General features: G+C 31.6%; 1 protein-coding gene across 2 annotated transcripts in view; it reads right to left on the minus strand.

Moving 5' to 3' along the window:
- Window positions 1-21,459, minus strand: part of SCaMC (Short Calcium-binding Mitochondrial Carrier) — a 55,564-nt gene that overhangs the window by 10,648 nt on the left and 23,457 nt on the right. The window contains exon 1 of one of the 2 annotated variants that reach the window (XM_075304688.1): window positions 4,458-5,147. The exons of the other annotated variant lie outside the window; for it this stretch is intronic. Coding sequence (XP_075160803.1) covers window positions 4,458-4,577 — 120 coding nt within the window. The 5' untranslated portion in view covers window positions 4,578-5,147. Of the gene's footprint in view, window positions 1-4,457; window positions 5,148-21,459 lie in introns of those variants that run through there. 2 annotated transcript variants of the gene reach the window in all.

The raw sequence follows: 21,459 nt of genomic DNA on the forward strand, positions 1-21,459 counted from the left end.
GATGAAGGAGCTTTGCATTTTTGGAGTTTTGACTTTTTTCATTGTTGTTAGCCGAATGGAGCCATAACATTTGTTCGTGGACATTAAAAAGCAACATGAAAAGTCGATTGGTCGACATTAAAAATCGATTTGACATCAGACTAATAAATTAATGCAATTAATAAATTGGTTCATTTACTTTGCAAGAGTGTTTACACGCAAAGAAAAAAACGTTTGGAAAACGTGTACCGAAAACGTTTTTCTTTTGTTAGAGTTTTTTGAATTGCTTCGAAAAAATTAAACTTTTATCACCAAAAAAATTCGTTTGTTACAAAATTTTTATTTTTTCAATAAAAAAGTTATTTTGGAAACAACAACACAGTCCATTTCGTTTATGTCAAACACTGTTCTTTTCTGACTTTAGGTCTTTATAAGACACATTTTACAGTTCAAAATTTAAAATACTACAATGTAATGTTGAACATTTTTTCGGAATCTTCCGAACATGTCTGGAATATATGTAAAAAAAAAAAACAAAAAAACTTTGGTCGAAGCAGGGATCGAACCCACGACCCTTGGCATGCAAGTCGGACGTAGCAACCACTGCTCCACGGTGCCAAACTAAATGTTTGTTTCTGTTAAATAAACTTTGTTTATTCAGTTCGTGGGCGCCGCAAGCTATGCTATATAAATATAACTTATATGGATATTTATCTATTGATGACCATAACAGGTACATTGCTCAGTGGTTAGTGTGTTGGCTTACAAAGTGCATGGTCCGCGGTTCGATTCTCCGTCCAAGCGAAAGGTAAAAAATTTTAAAAATTTATAAAATCGTATAATTTCTTCTACATTGTTTGTATTACAGAAAAAGGTGCTAAGAACTAAAAAACCTCGTGGATGTGAGATAGATGTGAGGACAAATGCAATTAGCAAGAAAACAAAGTTTTTTTTTTGAGTTAGTCTTTATGAAATTGTTTTTACATCCTGGAAAAGAATAAACGTTTATCACAAAAAGTATATACTTTTCTTCCAAATACACTTCCTTACAGCGAAAAGCAAATGAGAAACGAACTTTGTTTGTCTAAAATTTCGTTTGGGAGGAAAGAATTATTTTTTTGCGTGTACCACACGTTTTGGCATTCTCAATGGTAAGCCTGAATTTACTCACAGAAATATGACAATTGTAAAATTTGATTCTCTCTTCCCTTGAGTATATTACTTCACTTTATTAAACATTCCAAATAGGAAGCTTAATCAAAAACCACAACATAAAACAAGTTTTTCTTCAACCAGAAAAAAGACCAGTTGTTGAAACCACAAAATGTACGCCACTTGGTAACAAAATATTGTATCGAACATACATTTTGATAATGGCCTCAATTAAGTTTATTTTTTATGCAATTCGAACGTAAAACGGTTACAACCAAACTTCATTGTTATTTGCAATTTTGCTTTTTACCAAGAAAACATTTGCAGAGGAATGTGTAAGGTTGCTTGCTTTATCGCAGTGGTTAACCAAAATTTAAAAGATTGAAAGACAACAGCAACAGGAATTTCCAATGACGCTATTGTCTTAAAACCTGTTGTTTGCCTGAAGGTAAAATCGCATTGACGGTTATATGTGAGATGACGGAGATGGCTATGACGAATGAAGCAAACAAGTCATATTACGTCAATGCTTCTCTTTTGTTTTACACAATACATATTTTTTGTGTTAGAAGAGAGTACAAAAAGAGGGCGCCTCTGCTAACGCAGACAAGCCCCTCTATATAAAACAACAATAAAAGTGATCATGCTTGTGTGGTTTTGTGGAGGGGGAAGTGAATTGAAAACACTCATGGAAATAAAATGCCACATAAAAACTTATGAATGAGTGTCTGAAATATTTTTAGGACACATGTTTACACTGTCCCCATCTTACACTCCCTCTCCCATTCTCTTCGATTCGTTTACTATTGAATACAGCATGGTTTAGAGAGATACAAATTTTAAAATACCTCAATTCTAATGTTAACGAAGTTTAAAACCTACATGTCTACAAATAGGATTTGCCTAACTTTTTGTAGTATCTTACTGATACTCAACAATCATAATTTTAAAGAGTACTTGGCGTGTACGCATATTTTTGAGGAAAGTAAGTTAAAGCAAAGACAATAAAATTGTCTTTGAGTTAAAGAGTGTCTTAAAGCAGACCCAATAAAACAACAATACAATAGGCAATAATAATACGTTGAAAATAAATTAGTCGAAATAAATCAGATTCTCATTAACAGAAAAAGATCCCCAATTACGCTAAAACTTTTGCTTTTTGAGGGACTGAATGGCAAACGTTTTTTCATTGTTTTTAGTTTATTTTACAGGAGTTGGAAAATGTAATCAAATTTAATACAAACAATTATTGAACGACATTTACTTGCTGACTTTCAAATCGTGTATTTTTGAAAGAGAAGAAATTATGATTTCCTAGTTAGGATACACTGATTTTGGGATAACGATATCTATATATATTTTTTTATTAATAATATTATATTATGCAGATATTCTTAAACAAAGACAGGCAAACACACAATTTACGTAGTTTTAAACATTGGATTCCATTGTGAATCATAAGTCTTGATCTCATTTTTACAGCACAAATCTCACTTAGCAACAGTTCAAAATCAAACAAAATTCCCCCAGTCAAGTTTTTTTTCAAAATCATTGGTGGCTAGACGACGATCATAAAAGGCACACACGCACTCACATATTCAATGCTCAAATCAACAACAGCAAAAACTTCAATCTTGAATATATATATACAGTAGAACCTCAAGAACACGAATAAATGATATGACCTAGATACTTCTATCAATACATTGGATTATTGGAAATATGAAAGCATCATTTAAAATCCCTATATTAAGTTTCTGTTTTTATTTAAAATCTATGGGTAGTTAAAAAGCTATGATGGACTTTTTAACAACAACAAATTTATTAATTAAATTGAAAATTAAACAAAAAAATTGTAACATGTGTTCACATATATTAGAATTAGATCACCACAATGTATATTACTTTGCTTCTTAAGGCCGGTATGCACCTCTAGCGAAATTTTCGGTAGCAAAAATTTATTTAAGTCTCCAACAAAAAACACAGGGCTGTAAACACAAATTTTAATCCAGCTAATCGCTTTTAAAAATTGTTAATATATGTTCCAAATATTCCTCAAATAAATTGTTAATTATTTACAGACCTTTTAAAACTTTTACGCACACAATGATTGTAATAAATTAAATGTTTGCTGCCAAAATATGCAAATATACAACCCTGTTATTTTCATTAGAGGTGCGTACCAGCTTACGAAATTGAACGCTACCGAAAATTTCGTTAGCATAAATAGCAATGCACTTCTTATGGGAATGAAATTTTTCGCTAGAGGTGCATACCGGCCTTTAGCAAAACAAGTTTGTGCGGAGCAAGCTTTTTCTATGCAAAGTTTTACGTTAAAATATATATTTACGCTATAATACGTTTAAGGGACTCTACTGTATTATAATCTTCAGTGTGTTTCTGTTGCTAAGAGCACAGTTTTGCAAAGTTTTTTTCTTGAACATCAAGTATGAAAAAATTGCTCTCTCTCTCTTTTTCATGCCCCATATTGGAATGAATGGGGGACATGTAGAAATATGCGTAAGTGAGAATGTTAGAAAGAGAAAATGTCAAGAGAATTCAAATGTCAAAGACGAACAAATGAGCGCCTACACATTGTATACATTGTACATAGAATAACATTAATTGATCGTTCTTAATTGAAAATGATCTTTATAAGAATTCTCTAGAAATAGAAGAGAATACAATTTCTCGAAAGAGGCAATGACAATATATAAATTTCTTAAGATATATTGCAGTGCAACGATTGTGAGATAAGAAATAAAAAAGCGCTGAAGTAATTTTGCAAAAATGGAAATAATGAGGCATTTAATGTCCCTACTAATTCTAAGTAATTCACAATGAATCATTTCCGTTAGGTTTTAAATATTGATACAGTAAAGGCTTACGGAGTTTATCACTCAAAATCAAATTTAATTCATAAATATATATTTTTTTAATAACTGAACTCAAATCAGGAGAACCTAATTTTTGAGTTTGTTTGGTTGCCTTAGATGGGAAAATAAACAGAATAAAATGTTTAAGGTGAATAACGCATTGTTTTAATTTCATTGGATTTAGTACTAAACATGTTTTAAGTATAAAGATGAGCCGTCCCCATGTAAAGGTAACCAGACAAGCTAACTCAACACAAAAATTACAAATTTGGTTTAATTTTCTTTTTTCATTTCACATATTTATTTATTTGTTTGTCTGATAACATGAACGACTAAATGAGTGATTCTATTTATTTTGTACCATTAAATATCTAAGATTTTCCTTTACTTTTTTCAAATGTTGTTTGTTTTTACTTTGAATTTCTCCAAAAGCCTAACTTTAATACATACCCGATTCATCATATCTCGAAAGATAACAACGAAATCCTCCAACACATCACCGGCCACAGCCATTTGATGAATATTGTAATATTCATTTGGCGTTTGATATTGATTATTACTTCGCAACATTATTGCATTTAATTGGTGATTTTTATATTAGTTTGGTATTTTGTTTCACACAAAAAAAATCACTGAATTTCTTGTATTAATGGTAAATTTTTATGAAATAATTATTTCAAATGTTTTATTAAATCACAGTCCGTTTTATTGAAGTCTTAGTAAATTCCAAATTCGCAAACTTTCACTTGTTTTTTTTTTTCCTTTTTGATATTGGTTATTTGTTGGATTGATTTACTTGCTATCCGTTGTTTTTCTATCTGTTGGCGGAAATATTAATGCTCATCGACCAGCAGTAGAGGAGTGAGTCTTGTCAACTATGGTGGGATTTGCACTTGCACTTGTCGACCACCCGTAGTAATGCTAAGAATGTTGATGTATGTAGGTGATGTGTGTGTTTGAAGAGAATTGGATTAAATTCAAATAAGATAAAATGAATTTTCCTTCTCACAAATATAAATCTCGTTTGCCTCTGCTGCTTAAAAATACTCTCTCTTATATAATAGCATTTAGTCTGCTATAGATTTTCTTGTATTTAAGCTGCGAAGGCAACACGTCCTACACACGAAACAGCTGCTATGAGACTGATTCCTAAATGAATTTACTGCTCGGTTGTTATTAAAACCTCCTATTCACAATAATCAAATACACCATGCGCACATACACAAACATACTTTGTTTAAACACATAGGTTTTGAAAATGTTCAAAAATTTCCAAAGCACAAAGTGCAGGCAGTCCGATTGTCACACTCACATCAACACAATAAATAGTAAAGATTTGACAGTGAATCCAATCACAAATAAATGAAAATAATAAAATAAATAAATATACTAAATATACACATATGTTTTGGTTCTTATATGGATTGTTGTTTATGTGTTCCCAGTGGGCTGAAGTGAAATTTTCAACGAACATTACATACAATAAACATTCAAAACATTTTACTGTCCGATTGAGCGTTTAAAATTCGGTCCCAAACCAGGTAAAAAAATTCCGAACACCCTAACCAACATTTGAACATTATCTTATACCTCATTCACATTACACTTCCAAAATCCACTTTAACTAGATTTCAACTGTCATTTGCCTTATAAAAAGGGGATTTCAAATCCACTTTTATTCGATTTCGAGCCTAATATGAATGAGCTATTAGGAATATATATATGTACGAGAACGATGTATGCACATGGTTTTGGAAATGAAACCAACAATCAGTTTCAATGCAAGCAGCATTAACATGATTTCTATACCCACCACCATAGAATGGTGACGGGGGTATAAGTTTGTCATTCCGTTTGTAACACATCGAAATGTCGATTTCCGACTACATAAAGTATATATATTCTTGATAAGGGAGAAATTCTAAAACGATATAACCATGTCCGTCTGTCTGTCTGTCCGTTGTAATCACGCTACATACAGTCTTCATTAATGAAGCAACCGTGCTGAAATTTTGCACAAACTCGTCTTTTGTCGGCCCAGGTTTTGATATAGTCCCCATACAAACCGACCTCCCGATTTGGGGTCTTGGGCTTATAGAAACCGTAGTTTTTATCCAATTTGCTAAAAATGGTGAGCGTCGGTCAATGTTTTAGTATAGGCCCCATATAGACCGATCTCCCGATTTTACTTCTTGGGCTTATGGAAACCATAGTTTTTATCCAATATACGTCAAATCGAAAATCAGTTGGTATTTTAGGAACATAAAAAGGTGTGCCGAAAATTGTGAGTATCGGTCTATGTTTGATATAGCCCCCATATAGACCGATCTCCAGATTTTACTTCTTGAGCTTATAGAAAAGTTTTTATCCAATTTGCCTAAAATTGGAAATCTAGAATTATTTTAGGACCATAAAGAGGTGCGCCGAAAATGGCGAGTATCGGTTAATGTGTTTGTATAACCGTAGTTTTTATCCGATGTGCCTGAAATTATAAATATACCGGTATTTTCGACTCACAAAAACGTGTATCGGATTTAGTTCTTATCGGTCCATTTGGTTAGGCCCCCACGGAATTCTCTAGATCTGACCTCACATCGAACGAATTATCGTCGTTATGTAAACGAAATTCTTCATTAAATACTCTTGGAAACCTTATACATTAACAACTTTTCGTAATATTTTTCATTGAAGTTTCAAATAGACTTCGTTGAAAATGTGAAATTTCCGTGCACGACATAAAAATGTCTCTTAACATAGTAATTCGCTTAAGTATATATTAGTTATTAAGAGTCTAAGAATTTAATCGGATCTCAAATTTTAGGTTGACTTTGTCTTGTACATTATTTGATTTTTGTAAATCATTAGATATTATATATTTTTATAACCTGCGCCAAACTGTGGAACAGGGTATTATAAGTTAGTGCATATGTTTGTAACACCCAGAAAGAGACGAGATAGACACATGGTGTCTTTGGCAATAATGCTCAGGGTGGGTCCCTGAGTCGATATAACCATGTCCGTCTGTCTGTGAACACATTTTTGTGATCAAAGTCTAGGTCGCAATTTAAGTCCAATCGCCTTCAAATTTGGCACATGTTCCTAATTTGGGTCAGAATATAACCCTATTGATTTTGGAAGAGATCGGTTCAGATTTAGATATAGCTCCCATATATATCTTTCATCCGATATGCACTAATATGGACCCAGCAGCCAGAGTTTTATACCGATTTGCTTGAAATTTTGTACAAACATAACACATAGTCGTATAGTCAAGTGTGCAAAATTTGATTGAAATCGGTTCAGATTTAGATATAGCTCCCATATATATCTTTCGCCCGATATGGACTTATATGGCCCCAAAAGCCAGATTTTTGGCCGAATTTGGTTGAAATTTTGCACTAGGAGTACAATTAGTAGTATAGTCAAGTGTGCAAAATTCGATTGAAATCGGTTCAGATTTAGATATAGCTTCCATATATATATTTCGCCCGATATGGGCTAATATAGTCCTAAAAGCCAGAGTTTTGGCCCAATTTGGTTGAAATTTTTTGCACAGGGAGTAGATTTAGCATTGTAGCTATGTGTGCCAAATTTGGTTGAAATCGATTCAGATTTAGATATAGCTCCCATATATATCTTTCGCCCGATATGGACTTATATGGCCCCAGAAGCCAGTGTTTTGGCCCAATTTGGTTGAAATTTTGCACTAGGAGTACAATTAGTAATATAGTCATGTGTGCCAAATTTGATTGAAATCGGTTCAGATTTAGATATAGCTCCCATATATATGTATTTCTGATTTCGACAAAAATGGTAAAAATACCAACATTTTCCTTGTTAAATCGCCACTGCTTAGTCGAAAAGTTGTAAAAATGGTTCTAATTTTCCTAAACTTCTAATACATATATATCGAGCGATAAATCATAAATAAACTGTTGCGAAGTTTCCTTAAAATTGCTTCAGATTTAAATGTTTCCCATATTTTTTTTTACTAAAATTGTGTTCCACACTAGTGCATTAGCCAACTTAAATTTTGAGTCTATAGATTTTGTAGAAGTCTATCAAATTCTGTCCAGATCGAGTGATATTTAAATGTACGTTTTTGGGACAAATCTTTATATAGCCCCCAACACATTTGACGGATGTGATATGGTATCGAAAATTTAGATCTACAAAGTGGTGCAGGGTATAATATAGTCGGCCCCGCCCGACTTTAGACATTCCCTACTTGTTGTTTACTAAAATTGTGTTCCACACTAGTGCATTAGCCAACTTAAATTTTGAGTCTATAGATTTTGTAGAAGTCTATCAAATTCTGTCCAGATCGAGTGATATTTAAATGTATGTATTTGGGACAAACCTTTATATATAGCCCACAACACATTTGACGGATGTGATATGGTATCGAAAATTTAGATCTGCAAAGTGGTGCAGGGTATAATATAGTCGGCCCCGCCCGACTTTAGACTTTCCTTACTTGTTAGTTATAAGCTTAGTCTGTAAGGATTGTAATGCAAATCCAAAGACTGAAATAAATAAATAAAACTTCAAACATGTTTGAAGTGATCATATCCCTTCTCTGGGTGTAGTACCTGTTAGTGAAACTTTTCTTAACATTGTCAAAATATATGAACGGGTTCTGTGTATCATATTTTTGTGACAAGTGGTTTCCTCGAAGCTTAAAATTTAGTTATAGAATGATGATGATGAGCCTGTACATACTCCAATCCTTTAGCACAAAGAAAATTAACCAACTTACGAGTGTATATATTTGTTTGTCCTATATACATAATCCCACTGTGTATAGTTTAGAGAAACAGTCCAATTGTACATTACAACAATCTAGCCATCATATACGACAAGCACGTTTTCTCTTAGTTTCCTTTGATTTAATTAGAAACCAAAAGAGCTTTTTGCGTTTTATTTCAATAGCTGTTGTTGATACGTATGTGTAAATGTTGTTGTTTGTCTTCATTTTAATTGTGACGAACAAAATTCTCTCGTATTTTTTTTTATCAAATTTGACTTAGTGGCTAGGGCCGTATGAGTTTTTTTTTATTATCGGAATTATGTTGAACAAGAGATGTTTTTTTCGCTACTACGAATTGACGTTGTTTGGTTACATATACATACGTTTAGTCTCTATACACACAAAAAAATTTTTTTTGATTTCAATCACGAAAATCGCGGATTCAATCATTTTTTTAATTGAAATGTCTTCAATCACGAAAATGATAGTATCAATCACCCATTTTGATTGAAAACCAACACGATTTTCAATTAAAAATTTAATTGACTTTTGTCACGGAATCAATTAATTGTGTGATTGAATCCATTAAAAACGTGATTGATTTTTAATATAAAATGCAATCACAGTTTTAATTGAATCAATTAAAATTTTAATTAATTTCGCGACAAAAAACAATCAACTATTTGATTCATTCAATTAAATAATTAATTGAAATTGGCTATAAATTTCAATCAAAAAATTTATATATTGCGACCCCAAAATCGTATTTAATTTTATTTAAAATAAAAGAAAATATGTGTTTCTTATAAAACATATTTAATATTTTATTATTTTTTGAATTATGCAATAGACAAATAAATTTGGTTCTTGTCATTTGTGGTTTGTTCTAACATAACTTAGAAATACAATTACATAAATTATATAAATCATTATCTTCCTTATAATAATAACCATGTTAGCATGGTCCTTCTAATATGTAGATGCGCCTAGATTTACAATAAATCAGCAGCCTGTAAACTAAATTAGTTTTTCTGAAAGTAAACAGAATAATTCGAATTTAATTTTGTTAAATTAAAAGTTAATTTTGTTAAACATTACCTGCATAGAATATCAAGTTCAATTCTTAGTTCCAGGTTGCAGATTTATAATCTTCTTTTGCAGTTGTAGTCTTTTAGCATAAAAAGGTGTATTAAGGAGCTCGGTAATTTAATTTTAGTAACAATTCCTTTCCAAAATTTCCGCACTTTGAAATCGTCTATTAAAATTTGAACCAATCATAGACAAAAATAATGGGAAAGCAATGTAATATTTGGTATTATATTGATGATACTTTGCAAATTCTAAAAATAGAAAAAATATATAAATGGGAAATACATATTTTTATTATTTTCGGATATTTTTCATATTTTTAAATCCAAAAGAAAGAACTTTTTTACCATTACATAATTCAGCTCATTAGTTTATATATCAGATATACTGCTCTCTACTTGGGTTCAAACTGAAAAAGGCAGGTAAAACAAAAATACAATTTAATGCCGCAACTTCAAGGTGAATCTTCCAACAAACCCATACCGCTCTTGGTTTTAAGAAAACTAGGAGTGAAAAAAGATTATAATTTTAAAAGATCAACACGGTACCCACTTTTTTGTTGCAAACATATTCTTACATATTTGATAAAAAGATGGAGTTGATGGGATTGATTGGTCAATTTCACGAAATAAAATTGGCCATTTGTTGTTGCACACTTTATTTATTTCAACCCTTTGCTATGATTTGTTGTTGCGTTCAAAATATTTATGTACACATTTTCAATGCAGCAGACAGAATGTCGCCAATCATGTTTTTCAATTTACGCGAAAAACAAAAACCCAACCGTTCGTTACAAGTTACTTCTACAGACTGATCTCTCCATCATACAATGTTGAATAAATACCCATTCTCTTGTTCTCTTTTCGCTCTTTCCATTGCTCAAAATTATTCAATTTCAATCACAAAAGTGATTGGATCAATCACATGTGTAATTGGAAACGGAAAAAATTTCAATCACGTTTGTAATTGAAAATTATTTCCGAATTGATTAACAAATTGATTGAATCAATTAATATTTTAATTGGAAACGTAACAAATATCAATCATTTTTTTAATTGGGTTTTATTGGGATTTGATTAAATAATTTATTGAATCAATTAACATATTAATTGAATCCGTTTCCAAATTCAATTAAGTGTTTAATTGAAAAAATGTTGGTGATAATTTTTTGTGTGTACAAGGCGGCAACTCAACAAGTGTGTAATCTAAATGAAGAAGTATTGATGAAAACCAACAAAATTATGTTTATTTTATTTTTTTAATGGGTGATACAATAACCTTCTGTCGTGTTAGTTGAGGTCAGTTTTTTTATTCACTTCTCATAAAAGTTCAACGGCATGTAAAAATTCTATGTATATATGAGACCATACATATGTGAATATACAGTGAACAGCAAAAGTCGTGACACGAATGGTAATTTCTCAAAACACACCTAAGCAAAGTACAATTGGCACCACGACATTTGCTGCTGGCTGTATGTCGAAAATTTCAGGAGAACCGAATTGAAATGATCTCTTTTAAAATTATGTGCGGTTGTCTTATTAATTTGAACTACAAACTACGATTTGTGCTGATGATCATTTTTATTCCTTTGTGCTTATTTGCGTCATTATAGACCTGAGCTTAACATATGAGCGTAACATATGTTAAAGAATCGAATCACTCGATTATGAAATACACTTTCTTTACTCCATATCCAGCTTAATGAATATATTTATTTACGGTTCAAAATATTATGAAATTTAAGTAAAATATGTTTATGGTTTTTACAAATAAGAATTAAAAATGAAAAATCGTTTAAATAATTATACGAAAAGGTGCTCTAATTACTAAAAAATAATTTGAAAAAAATACGGATTAATTTTTGATATAGAATTACTTTAACTCGATACGTTTAGTCTAGCTTTTTGAACCCTATTTACAGGGTTGGCCTGTCACAAACTGTGACTTTTGGGACATACATTTGCGACGGTATAATACGTATGTCGCAAAAGTCGTAAACCTACTGTAGAAAACCAAATTTTGAATAGAAGAAATCCTGAACATTTTTTAATTTAGTTTGACAGCATTCGCTGTGAGTTTCTGCAGAAATTTGTGAAAGTTTTTCCATGGTCAAGCCTATTTTCTTAGGTGGTATCGAAATTCCCGTTGGTGAGTGTGCAAAATACCTTGGGGTTATATTGGACAGGATACTGAACTTAAAGCTAAGAAAGGACGAGAAAATCCACGGTTACCCTGTACTCGTGCAAAAGACAATAGGAAAAATTTAATTGAAACTTCTTCGCACATACCATCGTCTTGGATATCATCGAATTCGCTGCGTAGCTGACGCGACTAAAGTATTTTGAGTTTGCGACTTTTGTTACTCTTTCTACATTTACGACGCGTATGTGACGTTTACGACGTTTACAACTTTGCGACAGTCGCAAACCTAAAAAAGTTTGATACAGACCATCTCTCGAGCCCTGCAAAATAACACTCCATTCTGAAGATAGGGATACTGAAGCCGAGTATTGACTAATAGACTCTGCCAAAAAAAAAAAAAAAAAACGACGACGACGACGATTTTTGATGTTTTTTGAAAATCGATTCAAATGCACTATTTTGTAGGCCAAAGTCGACTAATATAAATTTTTAACCCTCCGTCATACCCATGTTTCGATAGTCACATTCGTAACACATGAGGCCTAGCCAGACCCACTGTGTATTTTAATGTATTTATATGGAAAATATGCTATTTTGTTGATATTATTACATTATTACTGTGGTATTTTCCGTCTTGATTTTTTCACACATCGATAGGTAATAAAATTTTAGGAGGGTACCTGAAGTTTCAAGTCTCTATCTATATTATAAATGTATTTTAATTACAATTAGAATCGAAAAAGGTCTGGCCAGACTCATGTGTCTGTCCGAGGGTTAAAAAGTCGACTTTTTCGACATATTTTAAAAACTCGAAAAGTCGGCTGACAGATATTTGTACACAACAAGTGTCTCTATAAAGTTTGGAAACAAATAGATGTCAAACTGGAACATGTGAAGAGAAAAAGGTGTATGGAGCATTAGTTCGTAGCCCGAACGGATGGACTGAATAGTCTAAGTGAGCCTGAATCTTAATCGGGCTGCCACTTTGATTATCCGCTCTCAGTAGTGCTTCTTTAAGTGGTTTCACCAACATGTGGAACGCCGTTCGGACTCGGTTAAAGAAGGTCCCTTGTCATTAAGCTTAACATGAATCGGGCAGCACTCAGTAATAAGAGAGAAGTTCACCACTGCGGTATCACAATGGACTGAATAGTCTAAGTGAGCCTGAAACATCGGGCTGCCACCTAACATAACCTAACCTACCTTCCAAAAGCAAAAGTCAAATTAAAGGCCGATATTGTTATTTTTCTAAAAATCCGCTCACTTCCACACACGCCGTAAAAAATTCGATCTGATATAAATTGCGACAGTAGCCGTTTTCGGACCAACCTCGTAGCTCTAATTATGAAAACCTTTACTTAAATGCTATAATTTCTATAGAAACAAATAGTATAGTATTGTCAATCATATTTGTTTAGCTTTTTCAAGGGGGATCATAAGTATGATAAAATCGAGCATATACAATCTTTCAATTACGAATTGTCTTGATCAAAATGTGAATGATTGATTTCTAATTGACTTCTACAATCGTGCAATTCAGAGAAATCAAAGCGTTTTTTAAATGTTTATCAACACTTCTTTCAATCAACACTGATGGCAAAGCAACCAGAGCAGAAATGCGGTTGCATTGGTTACAATTTCAGCCTGAAACTGAGAACAAAATATTTTAAAGATACATTTGCAAAAAAATCGACGCCAATCAAATGAAATTATGTTAGGGGAAATAACAGTTTTACTGTTAATCGTTTTTGAGATTTTGGATTTATTGAAACAGTCTCATGTTCTATGAGGAAGACTATGAGCAGTCGTCTTAAAGGTTTGGACTACGTTTTTATTTTTTCACATACAAAAACACAGAAAAAGCTACATTTGGGAGGTTAATAAAAAAACAGTGTGTGAAGGGTTCGTTGGTTGGGAAATATCAGGAAAGATCCTTACGAAAATATAAAAAGATAAATTTTCGTAATGGTATGAAAATTGTTGGACATACACACAAAAAATTATCACCAACATTTTTTCAATTAAACACTTAATTGAATTTGGAAACGGATTCAATTAATATGTTAATTGATTCAATAAATTATTTAATCAAATCCCAATAAAACCCAATTAAAAAAATGATTGATATTTGTTACGTTTCCAATTAAAATATTAATTGATTCAATCAATTTGTTAATCAATTCGGAAATAATTTTCAATTACAAACGTGATTGAAATTTTTTCCGTTTCCAATTACACATGTGATTGATCCAATCACTTTTGTGATTGAAATTGAATAATTTTGAGCAATGGAAAGAGCGAAAAGAGAACAAGAGAATGGGTATTTATTCAACATTGTATGATGGAGAGATCAGTCTGTAGAAGTAACTTGTAACGAACGGTTGGGTTTTTGTTTTTCGCGTAAATTGAAAAACATGATTGGCGACATTCTGTCTGCTGCATTGAAAATGTGTACATAAATATTTTGAACGCAACAACAAATCATAGCAAAGGGTTGAAATAAATAAAGTGTGCAACAACAAATGGCCAATTTTATTTCGTGAAATTGACCAATCAATCCCATCAACTCCATCTTTTTATCAAATATGTAAGAATATGTTTGCAACAAAAAAGTGGGTACCGTGTTGATCTTTTAAAATTATAATCTTTTTTCACTCCTAGTTTTCTTAAAACCAAGAGCGGTATGGGTTTGTTGGAAGATTCACCTTGAAGTTGCGGCATTAAATTGTATTTTTGTTTTACCTGCCTTTTTCAGTTTGAACCCAAGTAGAGAGCAGTATATCTGATATATAAACTAATGAGCTGAATTATGTAATGGTAAAAAAGTTCTTTCTTTTGGATTTAAAAATATGAAAAATATCCGAAAATAATAAAAATATGTATTTCCCATTTATATATTTTTTCTATTTTTAGAATTTGCAAAGTATCATCAATATTACATTGCTTTCCCATTATTTTTGTCTATGATTGGTTCAAATTTTAATAGACGATTTCAAAGTGCGGAAATTTTGGAAAGGAATTGTTACTAAAATTAAATTACCGAGCTCCTTAATACACCTTTTTATGCTAAAAGACTACAACTGCAAAAGAAGATTATAAATCTGCAACCTGGAACTAAGAATTGAACTTGATATTCTATGCAGGTAATGTTTAACAAAATTAACTTTTAATTTAACAAAATTAAATTCGAATTATTCTGTTTACTTTCAGAAAAACTAATTTAGTTTACAGGCTGCTGATTTATTGTAAATCTAGGCGCATCTACATATTAGAAGGACCATGCTAACATGGTTATTATTATAAGGAAGATAATGATTTATATAATTTATGTAATTGTATTTCTAAGTTATGTTAGAACAAACCACAAATGACAAGAACCAAATTTATTTGTCTATTGCATAATTCAAAAAATAATAAAATATTAAATATGTTTTATAAGAAACACATATTTTCTTTTATTTTAAATAAAATTAAATACGATTTTGGGGTCGCAATATATAAATTTTTTGATTGAAATTTATAGCCAATTTCAATTAATTATTTAATTGAATGAATCAAATAGTTGATTGTTTTTTGTCGCGAAATTAATTAAAATTTTAATTGATTCAATTAAAACTGTGATTGAATTTTATATTAAAAATCAATCACGTTTTTAATGGATTCAATCACACAATTAATTGATTCCGTGACAAAAGTCAATTAAATTTTTAATTGAAAATCGTGTTGGTTTTCAATCAAAATGGGTGATTGATACTATCATTTTCGTGATTGAAGACATTTCAATTAAAAAAATGATTGAATCCGCGATTTTCGTGATTGAAATCAAAAAAAATTTTTTTGTGTGTATAGATTAAAGTTTAGTGTTTTGAATATTTTATTTTTAACCAAACCAAAAATGTGCCTACACAGCATATAGATTCTAAACAGTGTATAAAAACTCAGACGAAACGATTACTAAACAATCGTATAAAAATGTCAAAAAATAACGTTTTCTTAAATACCTCAAAAAGTTTTTGTAGTGTGAGAATGGTACGTACTTCTTTTGGTTGGGAAATATCAGGAAAGATCTTTACGAAAATATAAAATAGGAACTTTTCGTAATGAAATGAAAATTGTTGGGCATATAGATTGAAGTTTAGCGTTTTGAATACTTTTTGTTTAACCAAATTAAATATGTGCACGCAGCATATAGATTCTAAACAATGTATTTACTTACATTCACTTTACAATAGTATACAAATTTCGTTTTCTTAAATACCTAAAATGTTTTCGTAGCTATTCGATATCGTAATATTTCCTACGATTCGACAACGTATAGAACAAATACTTCTATATATTGTATAGAAAAAATACTTCGATCAATTGAACTATTTGTACTTTGTAAGGCTACTTTATAATACTCGAAGGGTTAAAGGTATTCAGGACAAGTGGTCGAAAATGCACTATGGCCCAAAACCCTAAATTTTACCTAATCAAATATCATAAAAAGTACATAGAATGGATAAAATATCAAACCAATAAAAATCGCCACTTATGACGAATTCTACGTTTCTCTGTCATAGATGTATATCCAAATTCCGAAATTTACACCAATCAAATATTACTTGAATTTAAATAAATAATATTACTTGAATTAAAACTATTCCTTAGACAATAAAATCATTCCAAAGCAAATAATAATTTTTCTGCGATTGATATTGCAATCTGTGCGAGCAGTACTACGGTTGTATAATTATATACAACGGGTGAATAAAGTCCATTGGGAAGCTTATTGATATTCCAAAGTATTTTCATTTAAGTCGTATGAAATGATGTTAAAATGCGCCCTTTTGAGGAGCTTTTTGCTCCATACTTTTGTTTTATAAAGATTATTTTTCTTATTGACGAAATTTCAGAAATATCAGCACGATAGTGTTAACCGAGAATAAAAAAATTGAAACGTCAGTCAGCGAGAGTGATATGAACCATTTACGTATTTATTTTTCAATTAATCGATGATTCGGCAACAATCATATGGAAATAAACTCAAAACGCATAGTGAATATGAAAGAAATAAACATCAATATTCAAAATATTGAGATTATACTCGCGGAATACGATTGAGTTTTATGCCTAAACACACAGGAAAAGAAATAAAATGTTTTATAGGAAAACTAAAATTTATATTTGAAATCTACCCAACTTCCTAACATTTATAACAAACAAGTAAGAAAAGTCTAAAGTCGGGCGGGGCCGACTATATTATACCCTGCACCACTTTGTAAATCCACATTTTCGATACTATATCAAATCCGTCAAATGTGTTGGGTGCTATATATAAAGGTTTTTGTCCCAAATACATACATACATTTAAATCTGACTTAAAATTTAAGTCGGCTGGGATGGTACACTATGTTAGTAAAAACATATGGGAAACATTTTAATCTGAACCAATTTTGAGGCAACTTCGCAAAAGTGTATTTATGATTTATCGGTCGATAGATATGTATTAGAAATAAAGGAAAATTTGAGTCATTTTTACAAGTTTTCGACTTAACAGTGGCGATTTTATAAAAAAAAATGTGGGTATTTATAGGAAAATGTGGGTTTTTTGGTCATTTTTGCCCAAATCGGAAAAGCATATATATGAAAGCTATATAGAAATCTGAACCGATTTCAACCAAATTTGACATGCATACTTAGTATTTTAATTGTACTCCCTGTGCAAAATTTCACGTAAATCGGACTACAACTTTGAACTCTGTGGTCATATGACGGAGCTATATCTAAATCTGAACCGATTTCAATAAAATTTAGCACACACTACTAATTTTATTCCTAGTGCACGTGAATTGTCGTAAATCGTGCGTGAACGTGAGGCTTTAAAAGTAATTCGTGAGTGAGCGTGCGTGAGTACTGGTTTTCATTTCGTGAATGTGTGTGCACTGGTAGAAAAACGTTTCGTACTATTAACGAACGGGCGTCGTTGATTATTTTTCGTTAATATTACGAAATGTTTCGTTATAAGAACGAAAGTGATCGTTAATACAACGAAATCAATCGTTAAAAGACAATTTTGTGTTTTAGTTTTTCGTTATATTAATGAAACACGTTTCGTTAATATTACGAATATTAACTTTGTAATTTTTTCAAGAATTAGAATAAATATTTTTCCAAGATGGAATTATTATAATCATTTGCACATAGAGAGTAACTTTTGGAAACTTTTAGCCTTTAAAATAGTCGTTTTATATACTCCGAAACTGGAATTGAAAATTTCATTTGTAAAACGAAAGCGATCGTTAATATAATGATATGGATCGTTAAAAAATAAATTTTAAATTGTCATATTTCGTCATATTAATGAAATATGTTCATTAATAATACGAATGGGAGTTTGAGTATTTCTGCCTCTCTATCTAAAACGTCTCTCCATACTCTCTCTCTAATACGTCTGTAGCGTCTATGTAATTTGTACATACACATGTAAGCATGGCAATAAGCACATGTTTGCGTGTGCGTCTTGAAAAACAAACGGTAAAAAGTTAAACAGAAAACTTGTCTGATGGGCAAACCTTAACAACATTTACCTTCTTTTCGCTGAAGAGTGCACAGGCTCATTACAGTTTCGTTGTGAATAATAAACATAGATGGTGGGTGAGTTAAATTGGTGTTTTTTGTATATTCGCAAGAAATTTAGTATAAATGTTTAGTCTTTAGTGAAAATGCCCCGGGGGAAGTGAACTTTCAGATGAAGAAGGCGGAACAATTGCAAAAAAATTGGATAAATGGACACGGCGATACGATTATCATTTGGTCTAAGAAATACATAAAGGGTTTTTTTTCTTAAGTGAAAGTCACAATATATGATTATTAAATTACTTATTTTATCAATAAATATTATTTCCTAGTGTATATAAATCATATTTCAAAGATCTTAACAAAAAATAATACACTACCAATGACTACATTCATATGCAATAATTGGTTGGGTTTCATTAATATAACGTTTGTGTTCATTTATACAACGTTCGCCTTTCATTCATACAATGAAAAAACTGGGTTCATACAATGAATTATTTTCGTTCATACAACGTATAAGCTGCATTCATACAATGAATACATTTCATTCATACAACGAATAATATTCGTTAATACAACGAAAAGGCTACGTAATAGCAACGTAATTATTCGTTAATACTACGAAATGTATTCCATAAATGGTTTCGTAAATATAACGTAAAATTACGTTGTTCTAACGAAATGCTACGTTGGCTGACTTTTAATGAAGAATTTCGTTAATACAACGTAGAAATTCATCGTATTAACGAAACTTTTTCTACCAGGGATTGGCTACCACACGTATCGTGCGTGAGCCTTCTTTAAAAATTTTTTTTCTTCGTGAATGTGAGTGAAATTTCAGTCACGCGCACACCTCTAATCTGAACCGATTTCTTCCAAATCAATAGGGTTCTATTCTGATCCAAAACAGGAACTTGTGCCAAATTTGAAGGCGATTGGACTTAAACTGCGACCTAGACTTTGATCACAAAAATGTGTTCACAGACAGACGGACGGACGGACAGACGGGCATGGCTAGATCGACTCAGAGACCCACCCTGAGCATTATTGCCAAAGACACCATGTGTCTATCTCATCTCCTTCTGGGTGTTGCAAACATATGCACTAACTTATAATACCCTGTTCCACAGTGTGGCGCAGGGTATAAATATAAAATTCCATGGTACTATAAGACACTGTGCATCCATTGTCAATGATAAATTCTTGAAAAATAGTCTTAACAGTAAACGCAGCAATAAAGTTGATAAGATTTGATATCGATATCAGCAAAATGTCTGGAATTCAATATGAAAGGAAAAATGTGTTTCTCAGAGTTTCTTATATTCGTTATCTACTGTATAAAGTCAAAACACATTGAGCCAACAACTTCTTACAGGGTGATCTAACACTTTCTATAGAAATAAAATTTTATGATGATCATTGAAGGCTGTATCTGTTGTAATTCTTCTCTATTTAAATAATAATTCTTCCTTCGACTAAAAAAATAAAATTTGATTCAATTATTTTTAAAAGCAGAAAAAAGTGCTTTGGAAACTTCCATTTCTGTTATGAACACATGTTAAATTTTGTTTCGATCTGGTAACTCCTTCATACAGAAACAGGTGTTCAAAAAAGACGCATCCGCAATTTTTTTTACAATGGAAAAATTTGAAATGCGTGCTGTCATTAAATATTTACATAAAAAAGGTTTATCGGGACAAGAAATTCATAATGATATGGTTAATGTGTTAGTCGAAAGTGCTCCTTCATATGCAACAATAAAAAATTGGGTTGCTGAATTTAAACGTGGTCATACAAGCATTGAAGATGAACCACGTAGTGGACGTCCAAAAACAGCAACAATAACAAAAATTGTAGCCAAACTGCATGATATGGTATTAAATGATCGACGAATAAAAGTGCGTGAAATTGCTAATATTATCATGGGCATCTCAAATGGTCGAGTCCATTTAATTTTGCATGAAGAACTACAGATGAAAAAGCTTTCTGCTAGATGGGTGCCGCGTTTGTTAATTGTCGATCAAAAACGCATAAGAATGAACATTTCTCAAGCTTGTTTGGATCGTTTTAAGCGAAATAAAATGGATTTTAAGCGTCGTTTCATAACTGTTGATGAGACATGGATCCACCACTATACTCCAGAGACAATGGACTGAAGCTGGAGGAAGTGCCCCAAAGAAGGCAAAAACAATTCAATCGGCTGGTAAGGTTATGGCAATGGTTTTTTGGGACTTCAAAGGTATTTTATTGATTGACTATCTGCAAAAGGGTAAAACAATTCAGAGTACTATTGCAACCTTTTGGATCAATTAAATGTACAAATTCGAGAAAAATGTCCTGGCTTACAACACAACAAAATAATTTCTCATCAAGACAACGCACCAGCGCACAAGAGTGTTTTAACAATGGCTAAAATCAACGAATTAAAGTACGAGTTGCTTGACCACGCACCTTATTCTCCTGATTTAGCTCCCAGTGAATTTTACTTGTTCCCAAATCTAAAAAAAAATTCCTTGCCGACAAGCGTTTTACCTCAAATGAAGATGCAATTACAGTTGTAAACCACTATTTTGAAGACCTTGAGGAAAACTATTTTAATCAAGGGATAGAATTGCTAGAAAAGCGTTGGACTAAGTGTATTGAAGTTTCAGGAGATTATATTGAAAAATAAAAATATTTTTGAAAAACTAACTATTCCCTTTCATTGATAGGCTAAGAAGTTTCTGAACCGCCCTCGTATCAATAGAATCAATTAAAACTTTAAAAATATGGCGAAATTTTAATAAAAATCTTTTTTAATTACCTATTTTTACTATTGAAGCTAAAAAACTTGTAGGTTATGTTAGGTGGCAGCCCGATGTATCAGGCTCACTAGTACCGATTCATGCAGTGTGGATGCACTGCCTA

The sequence above is a fragment of the Haematobia irritans genome, chromosome 4 (genome assembly GCF_050003625.1).
Source record: "Haematobia irritans isolate KBUSLIRL chromosome 4, ASM5000362v1, whole genome shotgun sequence".
Taxonomy (NCBI): Eukaryota; Metazoa; Arthropoda; class Insecta; order Diptera; family Muscidae; genus Haematobia; species Haematobia irritans.